General features: G+C 41.0%; 1 protein-coding gene across 1 annotated transcript in view; it reads right to left on the minus strand.

The window, feature by feature from the left end:
* nrxn2b (neurexin 2b) overlaps positions 1–22,871 on the minus strand; it is a 363,379-nt gene that overhangs the window by 248,333 nt on the left and 92,175 nt on the right. Inside the window, exon 7 of the mRNA XM_077544145.1 lies at positions 3,098–3,118. Within this exon, the coding sequence (XP_077400271.1) occupies positions 3,098–3,118 (21 nt within the window). The remainder of the gene's footprint in view (positions 1–3,097; positions 3,119–22,871) is intronic.

Raw genomic sequence — 22,871 nt, forward strand, 5'->3', positions numbered from 1 at the left:
TTGCTCTGTCTGAATAAATCTCCTACCCGTAGGGTGACCAGATGTCCCGGTTTAACCGGGAAATAGTTCGAGCCTTCGTGTCCCGAGTTCCAGAGGATTTAACTAGTGGCATTATTTTTATTTTTATTTTATTTTTTTCTGGAGAAAAAAAAATAGTGGCATTATTTTGTAGGCTCCACCCCGGCGTTCTATTTTTTCCCCAGTCCAGTCAGCAAGGCAATTGTTTGAGCCATGTGCATGTCAATCACACAGTTGTCATAGCGATTCATATAATGAACTAACCAAAAAGGAATGTAACTGTTAAATTGCTAGCAGGCGTGTTTTCATCATACCTGATCTAGAACTAATTCCTGCTTCTGTATATAAATCCGGCGACCTGCGCAACCCTAAGCCGGACGCTGGTTTCTTCGCCTTTTAAAGAAAGTGGCCACCCTAAACAAGACTGGCTAGAGGTTAAATTTGTTATAAGTAGTTTCTGGTGAAAATTTTATGCAGATTTGATTTTCATCAAAACGGTAGTGTCCTGGTTTTTAATTTTAAAAATAAGTTCATCCTCTTTTACATGTTCATTAAGATGAATGTTTGCAAGTTTTGCGTGTTGTTTGCTTAACATTCGCTAAACGTTTTTCTTGTCTTTTTCTTTTGACAAGAAAAAACATTAAAACTGTTTATAGAATATTGACGTGAAATAAACATTCGCTAGCATCGCAAACGTTAGCCACACAGTAGGACACGGACTTTAAAAACTGTTGAAGTCATTGATCAGCAGGTTATTTAAGTGAATGTCATATGAGTTTAATATACAGAATTTTGGCCATTTTTGGACACGTCACAACAGGTGTCACCAATCTTATTGTCCGCCAACATTTGGCTTACAATTGACGATTATCTACATGAGCACAATGTTCTAGAAACAAAGGGGAATCTGGGTTAATACCACAACAACATGAGTGCATTTAATATCCTCACTGCGCTGTTATCTCTTTTTGTTGCTTCTATGCCAAAGTTTTGGCTTTATGATGTTTCTTTCTCACGATAAAATAAGCACAAAATCCTTTGTCTATTCCGGGTGATTCCAAACAATCTCATTTAAATACAGGGCCCCACTCAATCTGTAATCCTGTATCTCCAGCCAAAAGCAAGCCATTTTCTCTATAGAGAGAGGTTGATGATGGTAGGACAATGATAAACTGGTTGCTGTCCTTCCCTGAGGATAGGATTAGGCTGGAGGTCTGATGACTGAGACAGAAAAGATCATTAGCCTTGATCAGATTGATTAAGATCAGCTTGGCTAGGCCGCAACATCGCTCAGCCCAACATTAAATCAGACAAGCTGACCAGGGTCGCATTTAATCTGCCGTTGTCCAATCGTACCAGAGCGAGCGCGCCGGTTTTGACTTCGCCCGCTTGTGCGCTGTCCAATCGTCAGGTGTATAAGGGAGGACATTAAAAATGGCCTACGTGTTTTAGCGCCGTTTAAAATGCATGAATCCCAATCAAGTGCGGAAACCGTTTGCATCGCATTTGAATAATTGCGTAGACAAGCTGAAAAGTCTAACAACTTGGATAAGCAAGGCAAACAGCACCGCGGCTACCAAGTAGGCGGTTAGTTCACGGAGCCATTTCTCAAACCTCCAAGTGACCACAAAGCACATTTCAAGTGTTGAGTAATAACAAGAGGTTATGTGGTGTTTAAATATTGAGACTATGCATCATACATGAGTTTCGTTAGAAGTCAGTTAGGGGGGGTTACACGCTTGCTGTAAGGACACAGATGGCAGCACGCCTTGTTTGCCAATGAAAACGGGTCAGTGTCGCACGAACATCATCAATCCACGAGACGCCGCGCTCACGCACGGCGCAGCGATCACTTTCCAAAAACACCTCCCGGGCTTCTGTAGTTTGCCGTCATCAATCTCACTGCCCCTTTGAACGCATGGTCAGTGACTCTAATTAGCCTAAGGGGGTCAAAGGGAAATCCCTAAAAATAGGGAAGAGGCGTGCTACCAGAATCCAATTAATTGCATCGCCTTCATAAACTCTTGTTCTGAAAATAACTCCAGGAGTAAAATTCATTTACATGTATCGACTTTCCGTTTGGGAATTGTAAAAGTTGTTTACTTCTCTGGTTGGGTGTTTCCTTTTAATGTGCAGTCCAAAAAATTAAAGCACCACATCATGTTGCTTCCTTTTATTTGATTGGACACGACACATAAAAAGCACGAGATTTTCAACATAATCACTGACTGTTTTTTTTTCTCCAAATGGCATGAAAGGCGTGTAGTGTTCTGAAAGTATGATTCACATGAGACGCTTCTACACTATATGACGCAATATAATTTTATAAAAACAGACAAAAATACAACTGTCCTAGCACTCCAAACATAACAATATGACACAAACGCTAGCAGTTTCCTTGAACTCCATCTGACACGCACTCCTACACAAACACTGTCACACACACATGCAAACAATGTCCTAACATCCATTCGCTTTCTCACGTCAGAACTGAATGAAGAAGCAGTAGCTCCAAGCTGCCTACAAGTGCCCGAATTTTACATACAATACCAAGCATTATTCAAATGACAACAAGCAAATGGCCCATTTATTTCTCTTTTTTAAATATGAAAATACAACTCACAATTGGTGCGAGGACTGAGAAATGGTGTTTTTACGACTTGACAGGTAATCCATCATCTGCAACTCGACGGGAATCATATGCATATTTAAGCAGCTGCTTGCCACTCAAGCACAGAGATCATATATTGTTGACGTGACCATGTGGTTTGCGGAGACTATAAGTCTGCACGCAGGGAAGGACAAGCGACACACAAACCGAGCTCTGCTGCCAAGAAACACACAAGTTATCGGCTAGCAAAACAGAATCAAAAGTAAATCCTGGAAGGAAAGAAAATAAACAGGAGAAATAACAGTGGCGGCTGGGGAGTTGCCACTTGTGTCACAAACGGTCAATTTTAGCCCCCTGGAAGTCACTTCAAACCGCAGTCCACCGTGACAATGCACAGAGCATGAACAAGCAGCCGCTGCACAGCTAGCTACTGTACAACATGGTCAAGGAAGCGAGCGTCAGCTTTACCTTCGACAGCGTACTCCTCAGCTTCAGGGAAGAATCCAAAGAGGGAGCAGAGAGAAGACAAAAAAAGATGGAGACGTTAGTTACATGTTTTACATGGGTTAAAACAAAGAAATTAGCAGCTAAAATTAGCTTGCAAGGTAGCTAAGATTAGCCCTAATTTCAAATTAGCTAGATATTTTACAAGGTTAAAACAAAGAAATTAGCAGCTAAAATTAGCTAGCTAGGTAGCTAAGATTAGCCCTAATTTCAAATTAGCTACATATTTTACAAGGTTAAAGCAAAGAAATTAGCGGCTAAAATTAGCTAGCTAGGTAGCTAATATTAGCCCTAATTTCAAATTAGCTACATATTTTACAAGGTTAAAGCAAAGAAATTAGCGGCTAAAATTAGCTAGCTAGGTAGCTAAGATTAGCACTAATTTCAAATTAGCTACATATTTTACAAGGTTAAAACAAAGAAATTAGCGGCTAAGATTAGCTAGCTAGCTAAACCCAGCTCTAATTTCAGTCCCGAAACAAGCTTAAATGGCCACAAAATGTTGTCCATATCATTTCAAGGTTGACTCAAGGTTAATTGGGCAGACCTTGCCTCTAAACACAAGTGAGAACACTTAAAAAAAAAAAAAAAAAAACTAGCCTGAGGAGAAATATCACTGCACACCTATGCCGTTTTATTCTGCTGACAGTTGGAGTTGTCTTTACCACCCATTACCTTTATCCTGGAGGTGTTTGCCATAAGAATGGATCTCACATTGCCCGAGGTTTGAAGCTGTGCTAGGGCTGTACGCAGGAATATGGGGAATGTCTGCTATACGAAATGTGTGTGTGTCGTGTGTGTGTTCACTGCTCTGCTATCAACCAATTAAAATTGAAGTAGCACAGAGCCATCATTTCAAAACTGCCCAAAAACTATACTCATAAAGAACAGCACATCAAGAAAAGCACCTTTTATGTGTATTGGTGATGAAAAAGTATTTATAGAACAGGTGACATAAGAAGACAATTATAGAAAGTGTGCATAAAACTACTGTTGTAACAGAGCAGCAGAAGATTCACTACATTGTCAAGACAGGTTTATATCATTTGATTTTATCAGCCGAGACAAAAAAAAAAAACGCCATTTGTTATCATTTTAGAGAAGAGATGGATGAATTTACTTTCATCAAGCAGAAGCTTTGTCCTGAACTCCATCACACTGTCAAAAACTTTTTTGTGAAAAGTTAATCCGTGAGCGACGGCCTTTGCAGATTTCACATTAAATCTCGACGACAAAGGAAAAAAAGAACAGAAAAACCTGTGCCAGACAAATGGGCCTTTGCAGTTAAGACTTTCTCTTCCAGATAAAGAGAGAAATAAATAAATACACTGACTGATTTGGATCACTGCAACGGAGCACATTCAGGATGAAAGCAGCCAAACGAGATGTGGGGTCAAACGAAGACGATCACACAGATGAGCGTGATATGAAAGCACTTTTTTTTTTTTTTTCATCGGAAGAGGTGTTCTGCACAAGAAAAATGTTGAATAATTGAACAATATGGTATATTTTTACCTGGCAGCTGTCTAAATATTGATCTTTTCTGTGGCAGTTCCAAAGTACGCTTTTTATTTTTCTACAGTAAGTGAAGAGGAATAAATTTATTTGTCCTCTTTGCGTGTTCCAAAATTTGAAGACAGATTTAATGTAAGAAAAAACACCTTTGCAAAAATGATTTAATAAAAAAAAAAAACAGAGATCTCTGGACATCGTGACAGACTCCAAACATCACAGGTGGAATTACAGAGTCCGAATGTGTGTCTTCCGCGTGGAAAACGGCTTCTTATAGTTAAACAGACCGCCTCTCTTTCATTTGTAGACAAAACATACTCTCTGGGTACTTTTCCGTGAGCGATGGCGCAAACAGAGTCAGGGGTGTGTGTTCGAAGCAGCCTCTGTTCTCAAGGACCAAATGTGTTTTCGCACAGAGAAGGAACTTCTAGACCAAATAATAAGTCCCATCTTAAGGTCAAATTATACTGAGCTCAACACTACTTCACATCCACAAAACATTTCAACATGGTCAATAATGTATAACAATGGTTAATATATGAAATAAAGTATTAAAAATGGTAATAATATCTAACATAAGCAGTCAATGAAGTCGACAGTGATCGGAAAGTGACCTGCAGCAGTTCATGAACTCATATTTCTTAACCATTTGCGGTGGACGACATGACTGCAGGATATCCGATACGAATGGCTCTATTGACAGGTTCTGTGGTGGTAATTATCGTTTTTTTTAACCGTAGCAAAGTCCTGCATTTTATTTAGACGTAATGATGGTCTTTTTTTTCCCCCTTACATCCTAAATCTGCTGATCAGTGGGGCTTGAACATTGAAAAAAAACTAATACCACCTTTGGGGAGGATGATAGCGATAAAGGCGGTGGTTTTTAATCAAGAAAGAAAGAAAGAAGGAAAGCAAGAAAGAAAGAGAAGACGTCCCATGGGTGGCAAATGATTGATGGCGGGCAACAGGCTCATAACAGACACTGAGGTGTGCAATGATGTAGAAAAAGATCAAACTAGATTTAATAAAATATTGAAAGGAATATTTTCAGCCGATGAAATGAGGGCTTCATTTTCACTGAATTTGCCCTCAGGCCAGATGGCAGCAAGTGTGTGTTTATTCGAATCTTGAAGGTTTTTTAATCTTGGATTATTAGGAACCCCCACCTTGAGATCAATATGGGGTGATTGATCCCTGATCATTTTGCCCCACATCTGTAAAGCAACTTCAAATGGATTCAAATTCTTTATAATCATTTGCTTTTCTCAGCAGTATTCACATCCATTTACATTTGGCAAGCTTAACACAATACACAATTTATAATCAGATTTATAAAACAAAATACATTTTCCATGTTGTTGTACATTTAGACAAATGCTCTACTGATCTCCATTAAAGTGACCCACAAGCCCTCCTGGAATTTGGCAAATTCATTATAGGACAGAAAGGGGATCATGTTCTTTTGTCCTTTCCTCTTAAATCCTCTTCCAGATCTTCGCTAAATAAATTTGCTCCAATGGGCTCTCAGAGAACAAACAGTTGGGCGGACGGATTTTCTTGCCAGTAAGCACGAATTGCTGTGGATGAAGGACAAGTGAATCTCCGCCATCCTAATGTTTGTTTGCCGCGGTCACTAATGAAGACAACTAAAAAAGCCGTGATTCGAAACACGTCGGTGTGGAATGAAGGTCAAGGGAGGAGACGGGGCAGGCTTGCGTGGAGGCAGTCTGGCAGTTTACTGATGATAGCAGCACATTGGTATCGACACCCGGCACTCACTGGGGACGGCACATCTTATCTTTGCAAAGCCGGGAAGGGAAGACAGGAAAGATGGGAGAATGGGGGAGATAATGGGGAGGTGTGGGGAAGGGGGGGGGGGTATAGATATGAGACGTAAGGCAGCGTCACCGTTAGAAACCTTGGCAAGATGACTTATCTCCTATCCAAGGTAAGAGGCATGATGGCAGCTCCTAAACAAGGGTGCGTCATAAGAAATGTCAAGACTCCAGAAAAAGAAAAAATAAATATATATTTTTTTAAATTAAATTTTTTTTTTCTTTTCCAGGAGAGCTCAGTATTGTTCATTCGATTTGACATCATCATTGCTCTCCTTTTTTTTATAAAAAAAACAAACAAATCAATTTAAAAAAATTATTATTATTTTTTTTTAAAATATATATACATATATATATATACATATACACACACATATATATATATATATATATATTTTTTTTTTTTTTTGTATGTGGGTGAGTATGTGTATGTGCGTGTGTGTGTGTGTGTGTGCGTGCGTGCGTGTGTGCGAGCGTGTGTGTATTCATCAGTTCACCTAAAGCCCATTAAAAAAAAATCCCATACTAATAATATAATATAATAATAAATTGCCAAATGCAGAAACATCAATGTAAGTAATGTAAATTAAAAAAAAAATTTTTAAAAAAAATTGAAATGTCAAGACTCCGCGTTATTTTAGCCCAACTGCTGCTTAATGGGCCGGCGCAGGCAACAATCGTGACTGTCCAGATATTTCAAGGACACCCTAATGGAGTTTCAACCCACCACAAAGAAGCAAGCCACGTGGATTCAAGCCTGTTCCTTGTTATTAGAGCTGGGACGCGCCGCCCAAGGTCAGGGGTAACAGTTTGGTGTCAGAAAAAAAAGCAGTTTTATCCCCGTCAAGACGCTAATGAGACATTCTTACATGTGGTCCCATTTGCTTAATGTGCTCCAACAGACATGGGCTGGTAAATAAAACAGTCGTTCACCCTTGGCTGGAAGGAAACATGTTCTGGTGACCTCCAAGAAAGGATCTTTAATGATCCATTGCAAGTCCACTAATGATAATGTTATGCCCTGCATGCACACATTCATTTGTTGGATATTAATTGAGCTGGAGTCAACAGGGCAAAAGAGCTTAGAAGAAAGTTTGATGTGTTGGATTCATGTTCGTAGGTCAGTGGTTCTTAAGTTGGGTTCGATCGAACCCTAGGGGTGTCGTGCAATTTCTTATTATAATGCCTTCATGCTAACCATGTTGATCAAAAAAAGAAAGTTGTTAGACGGATGTGTGACTATGAATTCCCATGTGTAACGGGACGTATGGTGTTCCACAGGGTTCAGTTCTGGGGCCCCTGCTGTTTGCATTGTATATGCTGCCACTAGGTTCCATCTTAAGAAAATCTTGCTAAAAATAAAGGAATGTTTCATGGAGATGGGGAATACAAGAACACAACACTTTCTGAAATCAAGGTGATGAAAAAGATGTTTTCCCTGTTTATTTTTGTTCACCAGTAAACCTGTGTCTTGAATTTGAAGGGGAAAAAAATGCATTTTATTTTTCTTTAAAGAAGGTTTCTGTGAATGCGCAACTGGTGGGGTTCAGCACCCTCAACAAGGTTAAGAACCACTGTCCTAGGTAGAAAGTCATAAAGCCTCGGCTGGCAGCTGAAAAAGAAGTCTACCCTGGCCGGTGTGTGCCATAAATCAATCAAAATCAATAAGGTTCTTGCTCTGACATGGACAAATAAGCCCTAAAAAAAAAAAAAATCTGATTGAGTCCTGTTGCTTGGCATGGACACGTGTCAAACAATTTGTTGTGAAGATAAGCCAACGAGAAGATCAACAGCCCCTTGGATAAAAGCAGGGGCAAAACAAACAATAATGATAATAAAAAAATGGACCGCCTGACAAATCTCTTGATCTCCCCACTCACTCTTCGCAGCTCTGTTTATTTGGCGTGTTTTTAAACCTGGAGTCATCCGTTGATCCCGCTCGTAAATTGCCTTTGTCGATGCCGCCGTTCAGGGCGGCAGAGTCGGCCAACAAAAGCCCTTTTCAACTTGCAATGAATTGAGAGAGAAGCTAAAGACTAAAGGGGCAGATTTAGTGACAATTATTGACCATCCCCGATTGAGTTAGGATTGAGCTCGCCTGCCTACCCAATGCATCGGCTATTCTATTGTTGAGGATAAAATACAAGAAGAGGAAGCAACCCAATTCCCATTTCTTTTTCAGACATCTCAGGAGCAGACTTGTGGACAGAATTAATGACAACGCCAACCTCTCCTTATATTGTAGCTTCATGTGCGGGGTGCTTAGACGCAACAAAGCCATTGTAAACATAACAAGCTATCACTTGCGCAAAATGTGCAAAATTGTGCAAAAATGGCTATTTTTACACTTTCACAACATTTTTTTATTTTTATTTTTATTTTTAGGTGTGAGAGCCAAAATGAACCTTTTATTGCTTTTTTTTTTTTTTTTTTTGTATGTGGGTGATTATGTGTGTGCGAGTGTGTGTGTATTCATTAGTTCACCTAAAACCTATTAAAAAAAATCCCATACCGTTCACCTAAACCGAACACTTCCAGCCAGAGTCGTGAGGCCGTCAGGAGACCCGAGGAAGGACCAAAGAAAAGAAAGGAACAACATTTCTAAGTGAACTACTTTCCACAAGAGGCACAGTTGCATCACTTTTGACGAATTATCTCTCTCGGGTAAGCTGCTGATGCTGTAATGTCCGAGTAAGCCGCTGTAAACGCTCACATTCCGCATCTCTACTTACACTTGCAAAACTATTAAGGGAGCGAGCACAGCTTATAACGCCACTCACACACACTGACAGAGGCGATTACAGATGCAAGGTCAAGAGGAGCTAATTCGACTGCCTGAACGTGCCGTCAGGGAGATCCTGAAGGTGCTGAGCAGGTCAAGCCGAGATTTGTATAAAAGCACAGCATACAGTCCAGAAAGGAAGTTTGTGATGAATTTGTTTAGTAAAACATCAACATGAGCAAGCAAAAACCTCGGGGAGACAAGTGAGACAGAAATTATTGTTTTGTTTCATCACAGGCACATTGATTTGTTTTGTCGAAGTGTTTGGAGCCAAACAATGAGCGGGAGAGAACGCCTTTTGATTTTCCTCAGCAAAAATTAACTTCCCGCCTCTGCAGCGACAAAATAATAAAATAACCATCCCGTGCTGTTGTTTTTTTTTAAGTCCAATAAATGTTGCAGACAGTTTGTTTGCTCGTTGGGCAACCGCTGGGGTGGCTGCGAGTCGTCTGCAACGCTTTCTACTTCCGACTTTAGGCTAAAGACAATTACAATTATTGAATTTGACAAAACGGGCCCGAGGACGTTGTTTTCATGTTTTCTGCAAGTGAGTCAATGCACTCCAAGAGGCAAATTATACAGTTTCATAGTAACCTGGATTATTTTCTTTGTGTTTACAATGTCAGAAGTTGACTTCCTGGCGCTAAACAAACTGCAGTGTGTTATTTGGTAGACAAAAAAAAAGATTAATTATATCCTGCAACTTGTCCAAATACACCAAATCCAATTTGTTAACACAGTTCAATAAAGCTGGCATGAATCCACCTTTCAGCTACTTTAAGTAGGACAACATGAAAACAAAATTATTTTTTTAAGTCAAGTCAGCAAGTCAATTGTTAGTTGTCATAGTAATTTATACGTTAACCCATTTAGGCCGGGAGCGCATTACCGCATTCCTACCACTAGAGCCGGGAAGCGCTGCAGCGCTCTTCTACCTTTAAAGCCGGGAAAAAGCGGATGCATCATTTTTGTTTTGACGAATTTTCGATCTCTTAGCCAATGAAATGGAATACACGCGTCAATGTAACGTTTTCTAGAATTTTATTCGAGCATTCATGGCTGACAGATTCGCGGGAGTTATGAAATAAATTACGGTGATGGGCGGCGCGCTGAGTACTTCGAACCGGTGGTACCAGTCGACAGTGACATATTGTTAAGACATATGTTTGTAGATAATGAGGATGTTGAAAATTTGTAAATCTTTGAAACGGAATGGACAACGAATAATTACCACTAAATTCCCTGCGCTTATTGAAGGCAAATACACCCGCAGATACGACACAGTTGTTTGTTGATTTTTTTTAAAAAGATATATTGAAGGTTTATAAGAATAAACTTAGGTTTGTGTGCAAGCCACGCTTGTAAGCTCTCAAATGTTTTTGGAATGATGTTTCTATCTGTTTCAGGGGCTGAGATATCAATTATTTAGTATGCATTGAATTTCCAGTTTTGAATTAGCAACCAAGACAGCATTTAGCATTAGCTAAAGTAATAACACAATCACCAGGTTGACTATCGTTTGCATTTGTCAGAAATACCTCTGGTGGGAATTTATTGTAAATGATATTTTCAGGGAAATTGTAGTGTCCCAGATTTAAAAATTTGAAAACCTGATCACACCATCTCCAACACAAATGGCAGAAGCGAGGGAGGAAGTGTGACACGTCGACAAAAAAGCGTGACAATGACACGCTGACCTTTTCGAGACGCATCATCGCCAAAGAAGACGTGCCGGTGACAGTTTGAGCTCATGACTTTGGAGCTGATTAGCAAACGTAAAAACAAAACGGACAAGCCTGTGACGACACACTCGCAGCAGCCACTGAGGCTTCCCGGCAGGTGCAAAGACAACAAAAAAAAAAAAAAATGCAAGCAGGAAGTAAACACTCGGGAATACAATCCTGAGCGCAAACAGCCTGTCTTCCTCGCCACTGTACAGTCTTCATTATGGCGCACGGTGACAAAACAGTATGTCAGCTCATTGTCCGGCCCTTTTCGGACCTGGAAACATTCCAAACAATTAGCCTGTTTTTTTTTTTTTTAACTGGACTAAGACGCATATATCAAACTGCAAACAAAGGGCTTGTATAGGCGTCATTAATCTGGCACGGGACTAGAGCTTTTTTTTTTTTAAATATAGTGTATGTATTCAAAGCCACTTCTGACTTTTATATTTGGAAAAAAAAGAAGGAGAAGAAGAACTGGGTCATTTCCATTAAAGCCTTTGAAGCTCTTATCGTCAAATGGAATACATGGGATGAAATGAGTAGCGCAAGAAAAGGAAACATACTTTTTTATAATGCACTCTTTTTCATCTGTTGAATTAGTCTTTACAATTCAGCTCCTTTTTTTTAATTGACTAGTATTTAACTCAACACCAACGCCGTGCACAACACTACTGTTCATTTGGAGACCGAATGCAGCTTTAACCGGGGAGGATGTGGACAGCGCGATGTTTATTTAAAGCGTTCTGCTTTGCAATCTGATTGGATCTTAATCTGATCCCAGAGCGCAATCTGTGGATGCAAGTCATTCCCATTAAGGAATCCGCTCATCAAATCCTAATCCCGTCAAACCCTGAATCAAATCCATTTAGGTTTTCGCAGAAGAAACGAAAGATACGAGTAAGTAAATGTTCAACTGGGTTTTGGCCGTCAAGAATTTGTGTAAAAGTGAATCCAATTATTAACATGCAGCATTTGCATATTCATCCGTTTTCTGGATTTTATGATCAATTTTAATTAGCACAGACCACTAACATTATTTTTTGATGCTTTGATAGATTTTATAATCAGTGGTACAACAAATATGTGGATTTGGTGATAATATTAGACAGTAAGAACGAGCATGAAGCACTCCAGATTCTTTTTCTAAGAACACCTTTTTAAACATTTGTTTCACTATAGCGCAAATTCCGTCATTGGCATATTACACAGGAGCCTTGCAAACAGTTGTTTTGTTGACAGATGAACGCTTCCTTCGCTTGTATCTGCCAATTAAAATCTGTCCATCTGCCACGCAGGATGACTGGCACTTTGTGTATTAAACACGCAGCATTGGGATGGGTACAGTCTTTGCATCACATCCCACACAGGCAGCTCGGCATAGAGAATTATATTCATGGGCCGGATAAGATTCAGTTCTTCAAAGACGGCCACGTGAATTGTTTCAAAGACTTCCGTAGACCGCATTGATCCGAGAAGCGGGTTGAGACGGCCGCAAGCTCACGCAAGCATACGTTTAAAAAGGTCAGCGCTCTCCAGGAGAAATAAAAAAAAAAAAAAAAAAAGTAATAAAAAAAATAAATAAATAAATAATAATAATAAGAATAATAATAAGAATAAATAAAATAAAATAAAATAAAAATAATGATAAAATAATAATAATAATAAAATAAAAAATAAAATAAAAAATAAAGTAAAATAAAATAAAATAAAATAAAATAAAATAAAATAAAATAAAATAAAATAAATAATAATAATAATAATAAATTAATTAATTAATAAATAAATAAAAATAAATAAATAAAAAATAAAAATAAATAAATAAAAAGGTCAGCGCGGAGATCCTGGCTAAGAGAAGAGGAGCTGAGAGGAGGCATCGTCTTTGACCTAGATTGGCTTCCAGCACACATGGTGGACAAATAAAAGCGCCGTCTCCGGAGCCCAGACAGATAGCTTGTAATATGCTGCTGTTGATGTAATGCAACAATTCAACGTTATTGCTGTCTAGTATCGGCTTTAGCGGCCCTGCGCAGTGACCTCCGCGTGTGAAGGTCAAAGGCAGACATCAGAGCCGGGGGAGGTGATTCAATTGCCTCAGACTTGATTACAGTCTTACAGCACCCTTGCGACTGCATCATCAGGTGTCATCCATCATTCATGACGCTGCTCATCTGCTTAACGACAAACACTGAAAGCTAAACTTGCACCCTGTCAATAATGTATGAGCGCGGAGGTGGCGTCCAATCATCTCAGCGCAGGGCCAAGGAGCGTACACCGAGCAGAACAATCCCCTAATTAGCTTTAACCAAAGCAGCGCTAACACAACTAGCGTAAGTGGACTGAACTGCGCATGAAATGTGCAAACTAACCCCGGAATCACCCCAATCTGTCCTATCCTTATCCTTGTCCAAACCTTGAAAGGGCAGCTGCCAATAATGTGCCGTTATTATTTTTTGGTTCCACTCCACAACTGTTTATTGTATTTTCATTAGCTGGGCTCCGTCATTCTAATTACACCGACATCTTTTGCAGAGGATAAAAGTTAATGAGCTTTTATGAAATAATGACGTGACCTTTTTATTTATTCATTTACACCGACGCCTCCCTCGCCTTGCCTCGCCTACCTTCATGTTTGGCGGAACTTCCCGAGCTGAGTCCAATCAGATTGCAAACTAGCCTTGATAACGCTTCGTCCTCATAAATGGATTTAACAATAAAAATGTGAAATTTAATCAGTGCCAGATACTCCCATCTTGCATCAGCACTTTGGGTGGAGAAACCCTCAAATGTGGGCATTCCCATTCAAATCTGGTCTTCCGAATATTCTCCCGTCGTTTCCTTTTAAAGACTCCAGGGGCTGCAACTGAAGACACTTCCAAAAAGCTACACAGCAAATTCTGTAGAGTAAATTTAAACTGAATCTACACGGTCCCACTCTAAATAGAGTGAAATTTACACTTGGAAGAGAGTTAAAAAAAAAGTTACTCAAGGGTTGAGGAACAATCTCACGACCTTCAGTTTGGGAGATTGCCATTCTACCACCTGCCACTCCTTCTGTTTGTTTATATCCAAGAGGAGATTGTTTTTGGTCTTGGACTTATGAAGATTCCAGCTGTTTGTTCCTCAACCCTTGAGTGACTTTTTTTCTCCCCTAATTTTATTTTACTTTCTTCCAAGTATCAATTTTGCTCTAGAGTGGGACCAAATTGGCCTCAGTTTAGAGTAAAATTGACTCTATAGAATTTACTGTGTATCAAATGTATGTTGAGAGACTGAGCAAAAAAAAAAAGTATCGAGATGATCAAAGGCTCGAGGGTTCAGGGTTCAAAAGATACGCACCTATGCAATGGCCCCTGAGCTCTCAGTGTGCGCGTTTCCTGTTTCGGAAACAGCTACTCGAAGAAAATGAACCAGATGTGAACGCACCCTAATTTTGTTCGTTACAGTACTGGAGCCATTCGACTCTGCTCATTAAGGTTTGCGCTTGAGCACATCTAATGCCCCTTTGGAGGAGTGATATTCACCAGGCACACTTCACAAAAGATGCACTACTGCAAAAGGGTGTGCAGATGAGTCGTGAAACAGTTGAGGTTTTAAACATTCGCAAACAGTTCCATTCCTGGGATCAGACCTGGAAGAAGACATGCACATGCTTCGGTCACAAAATCCATAGTGCAGCGTTTCGCCCGTGGCCATATTGTGGAACTGCAGCTCTTTCTAGGGTTCGAGGGCATTCATTTCTGCTTGAGACGTACACATTATCGACCTAAAGCAGCCCGTGTTCACGTCTGGGGCCCCCATGCTGTTGAACTGAGACATTACTTACTTATGCGGATGTGGCAACAACCGCATCAGCTTTGCAGCTTCTCAATGAGACAGCAGCCAGCGAAGCATAAGGAGGGAATACAGAACCAAGGAGTCGGAACGAGGGCTATAACGACGCAGCTACTTTTTTTTCCGTCTCGTCCGCAAGAGTGAATGTGAAATGGGCTGTAGGCGTCATGCAAAGGGACAGTGTTCAGATGGGTCAGTGAGTCGCCAAATAGGACGTTTCCACAGGATGCGCAGCGGGGAGAAGCCGACATAAATACAGACAGGGAAAAGAAGAAGATTATTGGACCATTCTAACTACAGCAAGTGAAAGGAAGCAAACATTGATGGTCCTCCTTTTTTTCCATTCTTCTCAAGACTTTCTGCAAGGTTTGACAGCTCAAACGTGTGATTGTCTAAAAGGCAACGGGGACAATTTCACATTCAGAAAATTATTTTGAATTTAAACATGCCTGCCAGAGGGTACTAGGTTCTTAGCCTTGTTGGAGGTTCTGAACCCCACCCAATTTTCTCTATAGGGAGAGCAGCCTTTTCATCGAATCTGTCTCTCTTCACCTTGATTTCAGAAAGCGTGTTCTTGTATTCCCCGTCTCAATGCATCTTAAGGAAGAATCCCTTTCGTTTTGCTAGATAGCGAATTTTGCTGGACTAGAATTGCTCAACTTAGCATTACAAATCATGCAGTTAGGATGCTGACTTCCATCACTCAACTCAACTCTATATTTATAGAGCACGTTAAGCAAAAACAAGGAAAACAGTACAGGCCCCAGAATTGAACCCTGTGGAACACCATACGTTCCGTCATATGTCAATTCATATTGCACATATTCGCCCTGCCAGACCCTGTGGAACACCATACGTTCCCTCATATGTCAATTCATATTGCACATATTCGTCCTGCCAGAGGGTACTAGCCTAGCGGTTCTTAGCCTTGTTGGAGGTTCTGAACCCCACCCAATTTTCTCTTTAGGGAGAGCAGCCTTTTCATCGAATCTGGTTCTCTTCACCTTGATTTCAGAAATCGTATTCTTGTATTCCCCGTCTCAATGCATCTTAAGGAAGAATTCCTTTCGTTTTGCTAAATAGCGAATTTTGCTGGACTAGAATTGCTCAACTTAGCATTACAAATCATGCAGTTAGGATGCTGACTTCCATCACTTAACTCAACTCTATATTTATAGAGCACGTTAAGCAAAAACAAGGAAAACAGTACAGGCCCCAGAATTGAACCCTGTGGAACACCATACGTTCTGTCATATGTCAATTCATATTGTACATGTTCGTCCTACCACTTTCTTTTTTGCTTGACATAATACGAAGGGATTACAAATATAAAGAAATCACACGACGTACCATCACAACAGTTACAAGTCAACTACTCAGCGCACTAAATTCCCTGCAGCACAGATAGGCCAAGCAATGTAGTGTGATCACCTGCAGCCAATGAGACAAGAAAAAAACATTTGGGTTTCCTCATTTTGCCTTTGCGGGTTTCCTTCCATCACCAGTGTCGATAATTTAGCAGGATCAAATGCTGCCTCCCTCTCTCCGCACCCGTCTGTGACACCAAATTTACCAAGGGAACTCCGCCTTTGTTTTGACGGGCTGAGCTGACGGCGGACCCTCCAGGAAGCGTGCCCCCACCTCCCTTCAATTTCTTAAAGGAGCGACTCTGAGCGATGGATGTGTCACAGACTTTCACCGCAGTGAAAGTTGACTGGTCGGCGCCTCGCTGCCAAGTAGCAAAAAAAAAAAAAAAAAAAAAAAGGGAACGACGGGCTCTGGAAGACAGACAACAGAAGGGACTTGACTGGTCTGTCACACAACAGGAAGCTTGGTGTCTCTTATATGCAGGTCAGGAAGAGTCAAGCGTATAATGCTATCATGTTTTAGCCACCAAAGCCTTGAGCACAGTCTCCAAACGCGCTTATGCTCGTCTGTCTTCTCTAAGTATCTGACGCAGAAGCCAAGTCCACACAAACACTGCCTAGTTTTTTTAAATGTCCGATTCTATGCTACAGATTAGAAAACCACACTGTACTCGTGCTTTAGTCAGCAGCAATAAGTGAAGATATCACATTCCTGCGCAGTGATTACAAAATTGAACTAATTGTGTTTGTCTTTCTGAATTTTCTTGTTTATGCACTCATTTAGTTCCAGATTGCGCTGCAAGGAGAAGCAACGGCGTCGGCTGCCACATTTCACGCCAGGCCTCTCTGAGCCACTGAGGAGTCCAGACTGTTATTTCCACCTCAGTAGGTATTCTACCTGATTGCTGGCCCGCTTGCTTTTCTGCTGCCTGCCACACACACACACACACAAATATTCACAGGCTGAAAAAAAAGCAGGCCATATCGCAGTAGTAACTTGGCCGGGTGAGAGACAGTGTAAACACTTCCATCTTTAGCACAGGATGAGTGTTTAGTCTCCCGTGTAGCGCGTTAACTTTAGGTTTGTTTCCATGTCACAAATGTGTTGCAGATAGCGATTCTCCTCAGACTTAGTTCAACATTAACACCCCAGTGGAAGAGGATAACAGGATAATGCCAAGGTTGATCCTCCACTAGCGGCTTTGTGGGTGTGGGATTTGTGTGTTATTGTCATGAAAACGCATCATAGTGGATTTAGTTTCGGCCGCTAAACAAGGCCCAAATAGCAAAGTCAAACATGGCGGTATCACGACCACAATGAGTATTAGGAAGAGTAGTGTTGAAAAAGACGGGAGTTCCACCGGGAGGCGGCCTGCAAACACGTATCTGAGCCTACCTTTTATTGATGCTTTTAGCGCTGCAAAGCCAAAGAAGGTTTTTGTGCACCCAGGACTACTGCAGCAATACAACGATCAACGTCAATCAAGCAGGCGTCACGTCGGAATGCAGGGATGATCCCGCCAGGGAAGATAATCCACTCCTTGTCTGCACATGTTCCCGCCATTCTCCGCTTGAAGGGTAATAAGAGGGTCGGCCGTATAGCGATTTCATCACACACCAGTCCTTCTTAGTTATTGCTTCGGTGCGTGATTGTCAGCGCTGAAGATCCAGTCGCAGCGGAAATGAAATGACGCCCATTTTGTTTTTCAGGAAAATGAACGAGGAGTGGTCCGCATTGTTGTCCGGTGGGGAAAGCGGGCCGATGCGATGGCGGTAAGAGGCGTCATTGTTGAAAAAGGCTTGAAATGGTTGGCTTCTTGAACGCTCCAGTGACTGCATTTTAAGCCACATACTTCTTCACAATCACCCAAAAATGTCTACAGTGAATTTCTGGGAACATTACTTACCACTATAATTACTGACTTTGCATGACTTTGTTACTACGACGGAGCTAATTTAATCCATGGCTGCACAACAAGCATTGTTTATTCAAACCCGGAGACGTGCGTGTTGTCTGTCGGCTTAAGAGTCACATCGGAACAACAGCTGGCAGAGGCAACACGAGGAGAAACCGTGTCCATTGTAAAAAAAGAAGAAAAAAAAAAAACTTGGCACCCGCCCCCTAGCATAACAAGATTAACCTTATTTCCGCGTCAACGGCATTTACAGCGGAATCGTGTAATTTCCAGCATCCGGGATGACCTCTCTTTCCCAGACGTATCGCCTGGCAACAAGCTTGCACAGCCAGCGGGAGAAGAAGAAGATAAAGGCTGACCAGCGTCATCTTTAGCGGACAACGCGTCCTTCTCGGTTCAGTTCGCAGGAGAGAAAAAAAAACAAACTGTTTTGATGAGGAGTCAATATTTACCTTTCCTGGCCAGGCATATGTCAATGTTTATGCTAATTTGTGATTAATTGCACTGGCTGTGAAATAACATGTTAGAATTTCTTGGCTGTTGTAAAGGGATAGACAAATATTATGCAAGTAAGGTTTTGACGCAAATACTTTAAAGCATAGGTGTCAAACTCTGGTCCTCGAGGACCGCATTCCTGCAGGTTTTGGAGGTTTCCCTCTTCCAACACAAGCTGATTCCAATCAACAGGATCGTTATTAGGCTTATGATGAGCTGATCATACATCAGCTGTGTTGGAGAAAGAAAACATCCAAAACCTGCAGGCCTGCCGCCCTTGAGGACCGGAGTTTGACACCTATGCTTTAAACAGTATAGTGCCTAAAGTCCCTGTAAAGTAAAAATCTTCTAAATTTGAAGCGTCCAGTGGCTGGAATTGATATAATTTAATGTTGTGTGCCTTTATCAGTCCGCAACAACGAGGCGCTCTAAAGTACCCATGGCAGTGCAAAGTAATTGTCCATGCTCTGGGTGATACATTGGACCAACCACCGCACACACGCTTGTGCTTCCATCTTCTCTGTGACACGCGCACACTCATAGCACACGATGAGGCGCTCTAAGAGCAGCCCCGCCAATGCAGTCAAGTCCCTGTCCACACTTTCATGGCTTTCATGTGATACTTTTTTTTTGTTTTGTTTTCCCTCCATCACTCTTCCACTTTTTCTCCATGACATGCACACACTCATGGCCAACAACAAGGCACTCTAAAGCCACCACGCCAGTGAACTATCCAATGGGAAGATGCATTTTCTGAGTGCAGCCATAAGTATATGTTGGAAAAATCTCTTTACAGGCTCTTAAATAAACTTTAAGCTGCCCTAAATCAACAGCATTCATAATTAACTTTCTTTTTCCAATGAGCCGCTAACCAGCGTGGGATTTGACTGACAGCAGCACAAGCAGGAGGCACTTTGGCAGTCGGCGCTCATTTCCTTTGTAATTCGGTGAATGCGGTGCCGCATTAACTCCATAGGTGGTCCTGTCAGTTTGGAATCACATTGACTGAATATACAAATCTGTGATCAGCTTTGATTCGGGAACAACAAGATCGGAATGCAAACACGACCACGCGAGCGAGGCGACTAATCATGATGAATAACTTGTGCTTTAGATGTTTGTCAGCTTGACCGCCAAGTGGGTGTCAGGCGCCACGCGAGCCAGACCACTTGCTCACTCCTCCACGTGGCGAAGACTGACAGCAGGATTTAATCGCATCTGACGGACGCTCGCCCGGGCGGCCGCGCACCTTGGAGCCAACCGAGGTCTCACCTGACAAACGCGAGAGAGGTGCTGTGTCGGAAAATATTCAATTGACACCCTTGCTGGGGGCCACCTCGTATCCCGCACGGCCGACGTCCTGCACAGCCTGTGCTCATCAGAATTTAGTAAAAATGATAGGAATCAGCACATTGATTGGTAGAATGCTAACATTTTTAACATGAGAATATTCTGTAGCCATTTGTCCAGAAGAAGTTAAACCAACAATTTTCCCTTCCCGCTCTGGAAATGAAAAGACCAAAACACAACATTTTTTTTTGCTCTCAACCCCCTTTGAGAAATACAAGCTGACAAACTTTCTAAAATTGCAGCTGATTATTCATTTCTCAGAAACTTTTAGAGTGCCCTTAAGAATATTTACAAAGTGCCCATTAGAATATTTACAAAGATTTATCCACATTCTTAAGTATACGCAGCCTTATTTTGACAGGAAAATAAGATACACAGTTTTACTTGCCTTCGATGTTTTAGAGTTGGGAAATTTTTTTTCAGTTATGCGCGAGTAGATAGAATAAATTTTGCAACAGTTTTGTAGGACTATGAAAACGCTTTAAATGATACCAACATCAGCTTCCTCTGTGATGTTTCAAAGATATAGATATTTAAATTGCATAGAAATCTCCAATTAGCCACAGAACCACTCTTTGTAATTAAGAGGGTTTGGGAGGCGGAAACAAATGTATTTTCCATCCATATCCGACCACAGTCAAACATTTACACACACACTCGCACGCACACACGCACGCACACGTTATCACCCACATACAAAAAATAAAAAATATATAAATAAAAATATTTTTTTAAAAAATTTAAAAAAGAAATGAACAATACTGAGCTCTCCAGGGAAAAAAAACATTTTAATGAAATCTGAGAGCTGATGGGAAAATTCTCCAATAGTGCACCCGTTTCTGCTGCTTTACGTATTCATTGCAACTAAACTTACAAAAAAAAAAAAAGTCATTAACTCTTTGACTGCCAGACGTTTTCAGAAAAGGGATGCCGTGGGTGCCAGCCGATTTAAGCATTTTTGACTGATCTTTCAAGGTCCACAGAAAATTATGTGTTTGGACTATGGAAACACACATACTACCAAATGAAAGATTGGACTCTCATCTTTCATCAGAAAAAAAGTGTTTGTTTCTACCTTATTCCGTTTTTCAGTAATCAACAATAGAAAATGGTTAGTTTCACCTCGGTTTTGAAAAAAAACGTATTTTAACGTCTTTGGCACTCCTCCATAGGATTTTACTAAACGTTATTTAACGTTTTTGGCAGTCAAAGAGTTAAACACCTGATACTTCAGTTATAAATTGAAATAATATATTTCTTTTATAAGTGGTAACAAGCCATATTATATCAAATTAAAGCTTAGGCATTTGCCGAGCTAAATGTGGATGGATGTGGAACAAAGACCTAAAAAAAACAAGTTAGGGGTCAAAATCAAAAAAATCGCCAAATTTCATTGAGACATTGTCAACACTAAAAAGGCTAATAAACAGGAACAACCACAATAGCAATAACAACAGCTGAAAAGGGACTAATTACGAGTCACCAAACCAGATTCGGTTTTTGGATGAGCCACCTCGGCTCCGAACCGGACCTTCCCATCGTTGATGCATACTCCAGATAAATTGCTGAATTCTCATTTGAGGAATTATGTCTAGTAAATTAACCCTAACCTCACCCTAATTATGTCGCCTAAGCCTAACCTAGCTCACCAGTCTTTAAATGTTGCTGCAAGCATTTTGGACACATTTACAGTGCGAGTGCATTACTTGCCCTGGCAACCTATCAGCCAATTATGGACACAAATAATTTCCAAGTGATTTCTTCATTAAGGTGGTTTGTATTCAAATGAATGTAACAGGAGGCAAAGTCTATCTGGGTTGAAGAAATTTGTGCGAGGGGGATGCGCCGAAGAAAACAATCCAGGATGATAAAATCTCTCCAGGACAATAATTTCCTACTAAATTAGACCACTCTCTGTGGTTTATCACTTCAGTTTTTAATGTGTCCGAGCTGCCAATTTGTCTCTCTCTGTCTTTGTACAATTTTGCTGCAGACATCGTTTTCTCTACTCTGATATAAGGCTACCATTTAATCTTTAATTCCAGAGTAAAGTCTCATTTAGATCACCACATTACCACAGGTATGAAAATCATGTCATATGTGACACGTGGAAAAAAAAAAAGATGAATATTCTGGAGATTTCCACAAAACATGCTTGCACGCATTTGCTTGCCGAGACGTTTGTCTTCAAACCTGCTGTCCACGTTTTTATTCAAAATGAAGAAATACACCACCGGACCAGCATTCCGCCACAATGACCCAATTTACAAGCGAAGAACATTTCTGAAGATAAATGAAGACGGGGGGGGGGCGAATGATTGTCTCCTCGCGGTCGCTCTCTCGCTCTGTTTCAAAAGGACAAATGTTTCCTGCAGTCACTGTAGCGCTGCATTGGTATTCTGCTCTCAATTTAGCTCCTAGCCAGCGCGCAGCAATCTGACACGGAGCACACAGACAGGCGGCGAGGAAGACAGTAAAGTGACGAAGACGAAGAGGAGGAGGAGGAGGAGGAGGAGGAGGAAGCAGGCAGACAGGAATCCACGGCTAGCCAGCGGTGACATCATTTTTTTTTGTGCTGTAAAGGTTGCCTTGAACAACAGTCGTTCATGCGGCAGAAAGAAATGAATTAAACAGCTTTGTGAAGCTACTTATTGCTCAGCACTTCCCAACATGGCAACTTGGAGGCCTTGATCGGAATCAGGGTTACGTGATGATTATGTTCTTGCGACTTTCGGATATGTCCAAAGTAAAAAGAGAAACAGCTGTTTATAAAGTAAAATATACGGAACACACTAATTCACCCTTTTTCAAATCTACACTTTTTTTTTTTTTTAACTTCCGGCTTGTCCCATTAGGGGTTGCCACAGTGTGTCATCCTTTTCCAATTAAGGCTGTCTTCTGCACACGGGTTTCGATATGGGCT

The sequence above is a fragment of the Vanacampus margaritifer genome, chromosome 15 (genome assembly GCF_051991255.1).
Source record: "Vanacampus margaritifer isolate UIUO_Vmar chromosome 15, RoL_Vmar_1.0, whole genome shotgun sequence".
Lineage (NCBI taxonomy): Eukaryota > Metazoa > Chordata > Actinopteri > Syngnathiformes > Syngnathidae > Vanacampus > Vanacampus margaritifer.